This window comes from Frankliniella occidentalis, unplaced genomic scaffold, assembly GCF_000697945.3.
Source record: "Frankliniella occidentalis isolate FOCC.00 unplaced genomic scaffold, Focc_3.1 Scaffold93, whole genome shotgun sequence".
NCBI lineage: Eukaryota > Metazoa > Arthropoda > Insecta > Thysanoptera > Thripidae > Frankliniella > Frankliniella occidentalis.
In genome coordinates, this window is record NW_026267222.1 from 110,516 (window position 1) to 121,516 (window position 11,001).

General features: G+C 38.0%; 3 protein-coding genes across 7 annotated transcripts in view; 2 read left to right on the top strand and 1 right to left on the bottom strand.

Moving 5' to 3' along the window:
- The window catches only part of LOC113214123 (mediator of RNA polymerase II transcription subunit 13), a 32,648-nt gene extending 29,480 nt beyond the window's left edge, over positions 1-3,168 (top strand). For 2 of the 4 annotated variants that reach the window (XM_026433394.2, XM_026433397.2), the window contains 4 exons: positions 554-640; positions 1,605-1,733; positions 2,628-2,882; positions 2,970-3,168. In XM_026433394.2, the coding sequence (XP_026289179.2) occupies positions 554-640; positions 1,605-1,733; positions 2,628-2,882; positions 2,970-3,146 (648 nt within the window). In that variant the 3' untranslated portion in view covers positions 3,147-3,168. The remainder of the gene's footprint in view (positions 1-553; positions 641-1,604; positions 1,734-2,627; positions 2,883-2,969) is intronic. The other 2 variants (XM_026433396.2, XM_026433398.2) reach the window with 2 other exon arrangements.
- Positions 3,169-3,211: 43 nt separating this feature from the next.
- On the top strand, positions 3,212-10,550 carry LOC127749786 (mediator of RNA polymerase II transcription subunit 13-like). Of its 2 annotated transcripts, none has more exons than XM_052269460.1 (12): positions 3,212-3,697; positions 3,776-4,075; positions 4,163-4,535; positions 4,636-4,859; positions 4,954-5,118; positions 5,218-5,622; positions 5,707-5,889; positions 5,992-6,349; positions 6,422-6,699; positions 6,816-7,070; positions 7,172-7,434; positions 7,524-10,550. In XM_052269460.1, exons 1-12 carry the CDS (start codon positions 3,362-3,364, stop codon positions 7,654-7,656), a joined length of 3,273 nt encoding a protein of 1,090 aa, XP_052125420.1. In that variant the 5' UTR covers positions 3,212-3,361; the 3' UTR covers positions 7,657-10,550. The 2 variants fall into 2 exon arrangements, with proteins under 2 accessions (XP_052125420.1, XP_052125419.1); XM_052269459.1 differs by having other exon boundaries at positions 3,213-3,697; positions 5,989-6,349.
- A 26-nt stretch (positions 10,551-10,576) lies between these two features.
- LOC113214124 (sodium/hydrogen exchanger 9B2-like) overlaps positions 10,577-11,001 on the bottom strand; it is a 17,389-nt gene continuing 16,964 nt past the window's right edge. The window contains exons 11-12 of the mRNA XM_052269476.1: positions 10,674-10,792; positions 10,577-10,583 (exon numbers count right to left, since the gene is read on the bottom strand). Of these exons, the coding sequence (XP_052125436.1) occupies positions 10,577-10,583; positions 10,674-10,792 (126 nt within the window). The remainder of the gene's footprint in view (positions 10,584-10,673; positions 10,793-11,001) is intronic.

Genomic DNA, 11,001 nt, shown 5'->3' on the forward strand with positions numbered 1-11,001 from the left:
ATATATCACCTACCAATGCCCATCACAATCATCCCCACCATCCGCCTGTTCCACACTCTCACCGTCCATCACAGCCCCCCACACCAATCCAACAAATTCCTTTTTAATTAATTCTTTATATAGTTTCGGTCAATACTTAAAATTACCCTTGAAATTTGGAAATATCAAGTATTGTTTCCAAAGATTTGGTTAGATTAAAGAATATTGGCCTTCTAGTCACAGAACTTCTCCTTCGTGTCATAGCAAGCACCGTAGTTTTAGGTGAATCCCTTGTTTGCACGTTTTTGTAGTTATTGATCTTACCTTATAAGATCCCTATTTGTGTTTCTCTCTATTCTATTCTCTGTTGTATTTAACTTGCTTCCATAGTGTCGGCAGACTGATGATGTTGTGCTGATTGTTTTAGAGCCTGCCGCTTTGTTTTGTTTCTGTTTTGCATGCATTGACACGACCTCCATTCAACTGTACCACAAGCTTACGTAGTGCCAAAGTTCTGGTGGGTCCAACAATATTTTTATTTTATAATAGCCCACACATCTTGATACTGTTGCAGTGTGACAGTGACCCATACGAGTTTGACGAGGAACACAATGCATCTGGAGCCAAGGAAGGCTTCAAACGCCAGAATAATGGCGTGAAGGTGCGTTTTGCTTACATTCTGGCTCGCACCAATGTCTTTCCATTCCATTGAAATGAAATCTGCGTTGAATTTCACAATTGGAACTTTGTGGAAAGGCATTTAACATTATTTAACTTTTTGGTTATCAGTTATGTTCTTCTCTGTTCTCATTTCCTTTCATGCTTTGAATACAAATTATTTGAGACACTGAGTCTCTTGACCTTTCCCTTTGGGGTGTGGTGCTTTTTTGGTGTGGGTTTAGTGTTTATGAATTTATAATGTACAATAGGAAGGTAAAAAGCACTTCTTGAAACTATTAACAAAAAACTATGCTTTCCAAATCTAAAATCTGTCAAACTATGTACATATTCAATGAGGTTTCAGACTACAAACATATTTTCATTTACACATGTTCAAAACATACACATACCATACTACCTTAGATGTACCATACTCATAGCTTGCCCACATCAGTCTAATAGTTTGAGTGAAAAACAAAAGAATCACACATATAAGCTTTTAGCAAAGTAAAGGTTAAGAAAAATGAAAATTGTATAATTGCAGTCATAGTTGATATTCAGTCTATTCACAGCGTCTGTTTTCCATGCTCTGCACAGCTTTGTCCACTTTTTTCTGTCTGCTACACTTGCATGTATGTTCATTTGTACTTCACAGTTGCCTCCAATGTCAATTTCAATACAGTTGGCTTTAAATATTATGCATTCATTTACAATTAGACCAAAACATACAGTCAAGATTAGCTTTTATTCTGATTTAGATCTTGGCTATTCCTTTTATTCCCTTTTATCCCTTTGAAAAGCAAAAGGTCCATCCATCTAACCTTGAGATATGTTTTCTGTTTTATTATCCTATTACTTTTTACCTTATCCATCTAGTATTTTAATTTTTTTTTAATTGATAAAGTACTATACTGCTCCAAAATGGTCTGAGTCTATGTGGGAATATGTGTGTATTGTGCTCCCAGGAGGATGATCGAGCGGACAATTCGGGGAAATGTTTATCCGGTAGCCTTTTCACCAGTGAAGGCCTCCAAGCCTCATTCCGCGACCTCGACCAGATATTTGACAACTCCGATACGTCAAGTGATGAAACGGTAAGCATCTTTAGCAGAGATGTTTATTGTCTACCAAGTGTATGTGAGGTGGCAAAGCTTTGGAAAGACTGTTCTATTATGTTACATATCTACATCCTGGGTGCATCTTATGTAGTGTGCCTAATTTTTTGGCTGAGCATTCCGTCATATAAATGAAACAGTAAAATTTGTGTGAACAATTTTTGCCTTATTTCTATAACTTCGTAGTTCAAATAACTCAGGCCCAGAACATACTCCAGATATGCCAAACCACAACCAAACTACTTGTTTTTTTCTTCCAACAGATTTTTTCTTTTTCTATCCTTTTTATTTTCATTGTGCATTTAATTATTTTTGCCTTTAAAAGGTTGGTATGTCAGTAGGTTGCTCTTTTTGTAATATAGTATTATCTATCTTAAATTTTTCTTTCAAACCAACATTTTAGCATGCGACAGGTTCTGTTATGATAATTTTAATTTCTTTATCAATGGCTATGGCTGTTAGTGATAGATCCTTTTTTTTTTTCTATTTGGGATTACATTAGTTAGTGAGTTTGGTGTGTGTGTTTGGTAATATTTTTGCTTAATATATCCTAATGAAATATTGATATTCAAAACACAATAATATAGAAATAGTTACAGTTTTTAAGAGGGATTGAGTGCATCATATGATGACCTACTAATTAAAAGTTTAAATCTTCTTTATTTGAAAAAATTGGTTTCTCTCTCCATCATTTGTTAACTCCTGTGATATTTTTACTCTTATACTGCTATAAAACTGTCTCCAAAGCTTCCTCCTGAACCTTTGGTTAATCTATCTGCAAAAAAAAAACACTATGACTATTTCCATTAATTCAAAGCTGCATAAAGATTAATTAATCTAATGGGGGTTAATATGGAATTTTTGATTTTACAGATGCAGGTACCTACTCCTCCTGGCTCGAAAGGGAATGAAGATAATTCCTGCAACATGCGCGGTCCACGTATTCTACGCCCAGAAGAACTCTCCAAAATGTTTCCTACCCCACCATCATTGGAACACAACCCTGCATCCTCTCCTTGTGGAGGTCAAACTGATATTGACCGGTGTGATTTCACAGAGCTTCCTGTAGCTCGGTTTAAGCAAGAAATTTACCCAAATATGGGCAGTCCTCAGGAAGAAGTAATTGATGTATGTCTCTTTCTTTTCCATCCTTTGTTTTGTGACCTCCAGGGTATATTTCCCTTTTTCAATTATTTATATTTTTTCTATTTTCAGGATTGGTCTTATGTTTTCCGCCCTCCAACACTCTATAAATTTGTAGGCTCTTCAAAATATGCTCCTCTGAGGGATCTTCCCAGTCAACACTTGCCCCCTGTGTCATTGCCAGGAAATTGTTCATACAAGCCATCATGGCTTTATCCACCTGTTCAGGAAAAAGCAGCATCAAGGTAATTATTCTTAACAATTACATACTTTACAGGTGATGTTTTTTTTAAAAAAAATTAATGTATAAAATCTCTTTTGTCTTGCAGTCATATCATATATCACCTACCAATGCCCATCACAATCATCCCCACCATCCGCCTGTTCCACACTCTCACCGTCCATCACAGCCCCCCACACCAATCCAACAAGGTCCCAGCACTCCTCATACACCTCACACACCTATGACACCACATCGACCAGGAATGTCTCCAATGCCACACAGACCAGGCCTCTCTCCAATATCACCAGCTACACATTTCCCTCAGTCTCCTAGTGTAATGCAGTCTCATCGGGCCACTCCAGTGTGCCCGCCTCCTGCTCCTCCAGCTCCAGGACCTCCCCCACCGTACAGTCCTGCGCCGTCTTCTGTGTCATCATATCTCCCTAAAACAGTCTGCAACACAGAGGTCAATTCATTGATAATGAACATACTCCTCAGTGACACAGCTTTAAATATTTTCCGTGATCACAATTTCGACAGCTGCACATTGTGTGTGTGCAATGGTGATGATCCAAAGGTAAGCAGTGATGTCTGACTGAAGAATTCTCTGTATTTATTTTATGGACTCATAATAATACTTTTATTTCCTCTTTAGGTTGTTGGTACTATCAGAGGTGCTGATGCTGGTGTATACTTAGCACCCTATGGGCCTCATCCTCTTAATGAAGATGACTCTACCAGATGTACATGTGGCTTCTCTGCTGTTGTAAACCGAAGACTATCTCATCGAGCTGGCCTCTTTTATGAAGATGAATATGAAATTACTGGACTTTCTGATGAACCAAATATTACCAATATGCGCAGTGGGATTCCTGCTTTAGACATTATGACTCTAATTAATGGACTGTCAAATGATATTAATGATACAGTTAGACCAATAGATGTCCTCAGTTTGGTTAGTACTTTTCACTGTCTGGTAACATCCTCTGCCTCAATTACTGTCTGGTGAAAAAACTAACTTTTCTTTTCTGTGTGTGTTTAGATGAAAGAACAATGTGGTGTTATTGTGCGAAGTCCTGCAAGTGCTTTGACCAAAGCAGCCCAAAAATCTTCCTCTGCCACTCCTCTTATGACTGTGAATGCTCTAGAACTTGGAGACAGCAATGAGGCAAGCTGGGTAGCTGTGGAGCAAGGTCTCATGGTCGCTGCTGCACGCATTCCCTGCATGCATCGATGGCCTTTCCTTCGTGCCTCTGGTCCTGAGTGCAGCCAAGATATAGTTCGGGTTATGAAGTCGCTGCAGCCACAGCTTCAAGAAGCTGTGCAGAAGAAGTACAGACCTGGGTTGTGGGAGGCTCCTTACACAGTTGCTGGACCTCTAACTTGGAGGCAGTTCCACCGTCTTGCTGGTAGAGGTAAATACAATTTGACACTCCGTTCACCTTTAAATGTATGAATTATATCTTTTAAATCTCTTTTGGGTGAGGGAATGCTAACATCTTGCTTTTCTTTTAGGTACGGAAGACAGATGTGAGCCTCAGCCAATACCGTCAATGATGGTTGGCTATGAGAAGGATTGGCTATCACTCTCCCCATATGCTCTTCACTACTGGGAAAAACTCCTGCTTGAGCCTTATTCATACTCACGAGATGTTGCATATATTGTGGTTGCTCCAGACAATGATTTTGTTATCAATCGGTGTAGAGGATTTTTCAAAGAGCTTAGCACAGTGTATGAGGTTAGTATCATATTCATATGTAACATAGTAATAAAACAACATTAAAGTATTTTATATAGTTATATATTAATCGCTCAAAATTTTTTGTTCCTAGGTCTGCAGATTAGGTAGGCACTCCCCTATAACCAAGGTTTTGAGGGATGGAATTCTTCGTGTAGGAAGCTCAGCTGCTATGAAATTGGGCAAGGAGCCTATAGACGACTGGTTTAAGATGCTAGGAGACACTCCAACCGCTAATATGTTACGTCTATATGCTCAAGTAAGAAGCACTTACATTTCAGAATTGTATCGATATGTTACAATTTTCCCTTGTTTGAACTTTTTTCATTCCTATTTTCTTCTTTTTGTTTTCCTAAAGGTTTGTCGGCACCACTTGGTTCCACAATTATTAACTATGCCCTTTGACAAGACACTCCTGGAATCGTCAGATGGGCCGCAACTCAAAACTGTGGAACGCCCTGCTCCATCTCCCATGCCTCCACCTAGTGCTGACAGTGACAAAGGTCCTAATACTCCTAAGAGTGATCACGATGGGGACGGAAACCGCGACCCGCTGGCGGGTGTTGGCAGTTCCCAAGATAGTAGTCACTTAGATGATGAAGAAAGGGAGCCACCAGCTGTTGTCATATACCTTGTTGAACCATTTACTGTTGGATCAGAAAGCTCAGAAGTTGAACGGCTAGCATGTATTGGTTTACTGAAATGCTTTTCAACAGTTGTACAAGCTATGCCAGAAAACTTGCGAAACAATATGGCTGTTCAGGTATGTTGTTAAAGGAGTAAACTACTTTAATATCTGTAGATTATAATTCTCCCCAAACTTTATCTATCTATCCATGTTGTACAGGTGGTTTCCTTGGAGAGTATTGTCGAGCAAAGCAAGTCCTGTGCAAGAAGTGATTACATGCGCAGTGTTGCACTCTCAGTATACTCTCAATGTCGTCGGGTTATGCAACACACCTCCAATGTCAAAGCACTTACTGGCTTTGGTCCTGCAGCAACTGGTGATCTATTCCTGAAGAACAAAGACGTAAGTGATCTTATCTTTCCCACAGCTATCGTGAGTTGGAATGTTATGACTTTCTTTTTATTGTCTGTGGACTGGAGATTTACCTTATAATTTTGTCAGCAGGAAAAGAGCCGTGCGCCTTATCGCCTGTACTCACCTCCATTCATCTTGGCTCCTGTGAAAGAGAAGTCAGACCCTGCTGAAGCAGCTGAAGAGTGTTGTGTTCTTTATCTAAGCTACTGCCTTTCGGAAGATCAACGTTGGCTATTAGCATCAGCCACTGATGAAAGAGGAGCCATTTTGGACACTGCTGTTATCAACATTCACATTCCCAATCGGTCCAGACGGAAAAAGGCCTCGGCCCGACGTATCGGCTTACAGAAGCTCATGGACTTCATCCTGGGTGTAATGTCTCAAAGTGTGAGACCTTGGCGTCTTGTTGTTGGGCGAATCGGACGCATTGGCCACGGTGAACTGAAAGGTTAGCCTACATCTTATTTTGATACTTGAAAAAAGCTATCAACAATTTTGTAACTTTGTTTTACTGTGACAGGATGGAGTGGTCTTCTCAGCCGTAAAGCTTTGGTGAAAGCATCAAAACACCTGAAAGAGATATGTGGACAGTGTAATTTGCTACAAACCAACACAGTTCCAAGCATCCTGAGTGCATGTTTGGTCTCATTAGAACCTGATTCCGCATTGAGACTTATGCCTGATCAATTTACTCCTGATGAACGGTTTAGTCAGACATCTGTAAACTGTCAATTATCAACTCCTCAAGATGTCACATGTACACACATTCTTGTGTTTCCTACTTCAGCCACAACTCAGGTGAGATCTTGGTCACCTTTCACCTCATATTTCATGATGTTATACTTTTCAATATTAATTATTATAAAGAAAGTATGTATTTTATGTTTTTTTAAATCTTGTTTTATTGTTTACAGTCCTCACAAACAGCCTTTCAAGAGCAGCATATTAATGGTCCTGGAGAACTGGATATGGTATTTTTGGATGAAGGTGATATGCCTGAAGGCATTGATGATCTGGGAGGTTTTGACATCTTTAATTGGCAAGACAATGGAACTGGAGTTCACAGTCCAGGAAATTCACCTCGTAGAGATTCTCCTAGTGGTATGAATCCAAGCAGTCCAACACCAGATGCTTCTGGAAGTCCGTACCCTTGCCACACTCCTGCAAGGGTGAGTAGCTTTCTTCTATCCATCTTCATAAACACCTATACTGTTAGTCGTTACCGTTAATTAAAATAATATATAATAATGTTGCTTTCTGCACTTAACAGGGAAGTGAACCTCAAGAGGAAGTTGGAAATATACTCCAGCAGCCTCTAGCTCTGGGTTATTTAGTGTCAACTGCACCTACTGGTCCAATGCCATCATGGTTTTGGGCATCATGTCCGCACCTTGAGAATGTGTGTCCATGTTTCTTAAAGAATGCTCTTCATCTACACACCATACAGCACAGTTCAGAGGACTTGCTCAACAATCAGCAACCACAAGTCAGCGTTCATCCATTGGATTCACAGATCACGACTGATGTCCTCAGGTATGTGTGTTCCTTATATTTTTTTTGTCCCAGTAAAATACAAGTTAACTGTCCTGTTGTCAGTATTTTAATGATTATTTTTTTTCCAGATACGTTCTTGAGGGCTATAATTCTCTGTCATGGCTTGGCCTGGACTCAAATTCCCATGATCGTTTGTCTTGTCTCCCAGTGCATATGCAAGTGTTGATGCAGCTTTACCATATGACATCAACACTTGTGTGACACCAGTCACATGTTGAATGATTAGCAATGAATTAATATCCCTCACCAAATTTTAGCTGTGATTTGAAAATGTGGATAAGACCATCAGTGTCTAACTATTTAATACTTGCTGTATTAAGTTTAATCCTAGGAAAAATGTGTTTTCATGCCGCTGAATTGTAATGGAACATTGTGTCTTAAAGATTTAGTAGTGCTAGTTCCCTCCTCATATCTTTTCCCCCTTTTTCCCAGGTTGGAGGCTTGTATCCAGGGGACATTAGTCTTCTTTATGAGTGTTGCACTACTCATTAATTAAATGAAGTTTTGTAGTGTAATTTCTTAAATGCATTGAACATATAAATTATGTAATTATTTATATATTTAGCTTTATATATTGTTGTGAATTTGCTGGTATGAATGTATGTAGGTATGTGTGTATGTATGAGTGTGTGTACGTACTGTATGCAAGTGTGAGTGTGTGTGTGGGTAGGTTTGCGCACGCCCGTGCGGTCAAAAGTGCATACTTGTAATCAATCAACTTGGACTCGTTCCATTTTTAGATCTTTTAGCATTGGGAAAAACCTTTACATGTTTTCAAGTAATTTTTCAAATTATTTTGTGGTTGTATACAATTTTAAGGGCAAAGTTGAAGCTAAGTGACATCCTGAAATCACTGTGCCTTTTATCTATCCATTGCTTTTGGAAAGCTCGAGTGTATGACTTGAAAGCATTATGGTAGCTAATATGTGCAATCTTGCTATTTTTAACCCTTATGTTATTGATGGTCTCATTAACTTAAAGCTCTGCTATATAAAGATATTTATTTTCAGCTTCCTTCCCTCTCTTCTGTTTCTATCGCTTTTTTAAATCAATGACTTCATTAACCTTCCATGTTATGTGTTTCTCTGCGTAAGTTATGTTGATATTTACAATCTCTGTGTTGTCTTTCAAGAGCAAGTACTTAGATCAGTATGTGTAGTTCCTTGCATTGTTAGCTTTTGACATTTTTGAGCAAAATATTTTTTCATGTTAAATCTGTTGTGTGCTTCTTTCTGGAGTATTCTGTATCTTTTTGAGAATCATTTATTGTGTTTTTAACTGTCCTAAACTTTTTACACTATAGTTTGAAAGTATGAGCAAATCATACTACACCTTTTTTTTTTTTTTTTACCTGAATTTTAAGCCTAAACAATGGTACATATTTAGTATATTTATCATTTAATTTCTATCATACCTACTGCTCTGTTAACATGATCATGGGTGTTACTTTTTTTACATGCCTTTTTTTAAAAGTGTATTTTTACCCAATGTTTTCTCAAGCAGAATGATCTTACCATTTGATTACTACAAAGAATTGTAATTGTTATGAACAAATACTTTTGGCAGCTGCTTAAATTGTAGAAATGACTGATATCTATCCATGTTGCATAAGACCATTTGCCTTATTATAAACTTTTACATTACTTAAACAAATTTATCTCTGTTGGAGCATGTTAAGTTTAACTTTTTTGGAGTTCTTAAGTAACTTCTGGATGAACTGATTTTGGCAGTGTTTGTCAGAATGAGTTTTAGGTCAATTCTCAGTTCTTTTTTAGATGAATTTGTGTTGGACAGTTGCCAAAGTGGGGCGCTGTGATCTGCTGTGGTGCTGTGGAGTTGTCTTCCTCGCAAATGGCAGTGAGCCATGAAGTTGCTTTTGACAACTAGCTCAAGCATTCATTTGTCAAACAAGCTTGCTACCTACTGTCAAAGACACAGTAATATCTTATTTATGTGAATGAACTTCCAATAAATGTACATTGCAGTATTCAGATCCAATTTGTGATACAGTATTTGAAATAGAAGGTGTTGGATCTCCAGTGTACTGCTTAAAATCGAAATTGAACTTGTCACACTACCCGCTCGGAGGGTGTTGCCGTGGATTAATTATGGTTACCTTGCTCTAATATGGCCACCAACATTTGTGATGGGTACCTAGGAGCAATGAACTAAGGTTGAGAGATTGTACTACACAAACTCACAACTTGAGATAAGTGGAATTTATTTTTATAGGTGTGACAAAGTTTGGTAGATGGTGCTGGAAACAGGATAGGAGTTGACTTCCAGGTGGTTGCTTCCCCACTCCCAGCCTTTTTTCTCTGTCACACCACCTTACCAAATTTTAGTTAAATGTTATTTATTAAATAATTAGGTAGAATCTGTAGAACAAAGATCAACATCAAATACTTTACAAATCTAATGCTAAATGATTCATGTCTTTGTCCATCAAGGTTTTGCATTGTAGGTTTACTATTCTGCAAGACACTGGAATTAATGGTCAGACTTAAATTATTTTAATTTTCATTTGGACTGTTGGAGATTGACTTTGGAGTATGAATGAATGTTAGAGTTTGTGTGTGAAGATGGTGTGAAAAAGGCGATAAATGTTGCTACTTAGAGTATCTATCAATTTTTTGATTCTTTGTGTACCAATATACCTGTGTCCACTCCTAACTTATTCTCTAGTACCATTCTACCATTTTAGACATACATACTGTATCTTGTAGTATGTGGTAGCACATGAAAAATCGTTTTTGTTGTTTTTTATTTTTTAACAATTTTAGGGATTGGGATTCTTGTAACTATGACATGTGTATATAATGCCTATTATAACTTAAAAACAGTATACATATTTACGCGGAATTATAAGATAATTATATGATGCAGAATGTAATAAATGAAAATAGTACAAACTGCAAAACTGTGTACAGTTGGACTGAGTGTGTACAAAGAACGATGAGTGTGCTGTTACATTTTATCCCTATCTTGTGTACAGTGTGTACAATTTTGTAAAGGAAAGACCTGTACTGGTTCTTACAACAATACATTCTAGTGAGGTTTTGGAGTCAATACTTTATTACACTTAAAAAAAGAGATCTTTTTGTATTTTTTTTATTTTTCTCTAACACCTACAAAGTGAATTAACTTATTACATTACAGTATTATCAACATAAAAGAAAAGTTGTGCTTGTAAGCTTAGTGGGCTATACAACTCTTACTCTGCCAGCCATTGGGAGGGAAGCGGCTGTTGGTGTTGGTCTTTTAATTTGCGAAACTCATTTCCAATGCATTTCTCACCATAAAAATCAAGACTATGGATGTAATTAGTATTTACAATCTCCAAAGACAAAATAAACTTAAAATGATACCTGTCCGGAAAGAGCATTTTTCTCCGGAGAGGGACGGGAGGGGGGAACAACTAAGGAGCGATTTTTTTTCTCGACAAGCCTCTTTACACAAAACGGGCAGCCTAACCGTTGAAGTCTGTGGAAGAATCCTGACGCGTCTCTCGAATGACACCAACGCCACCTTCCTCGACGTCACCGG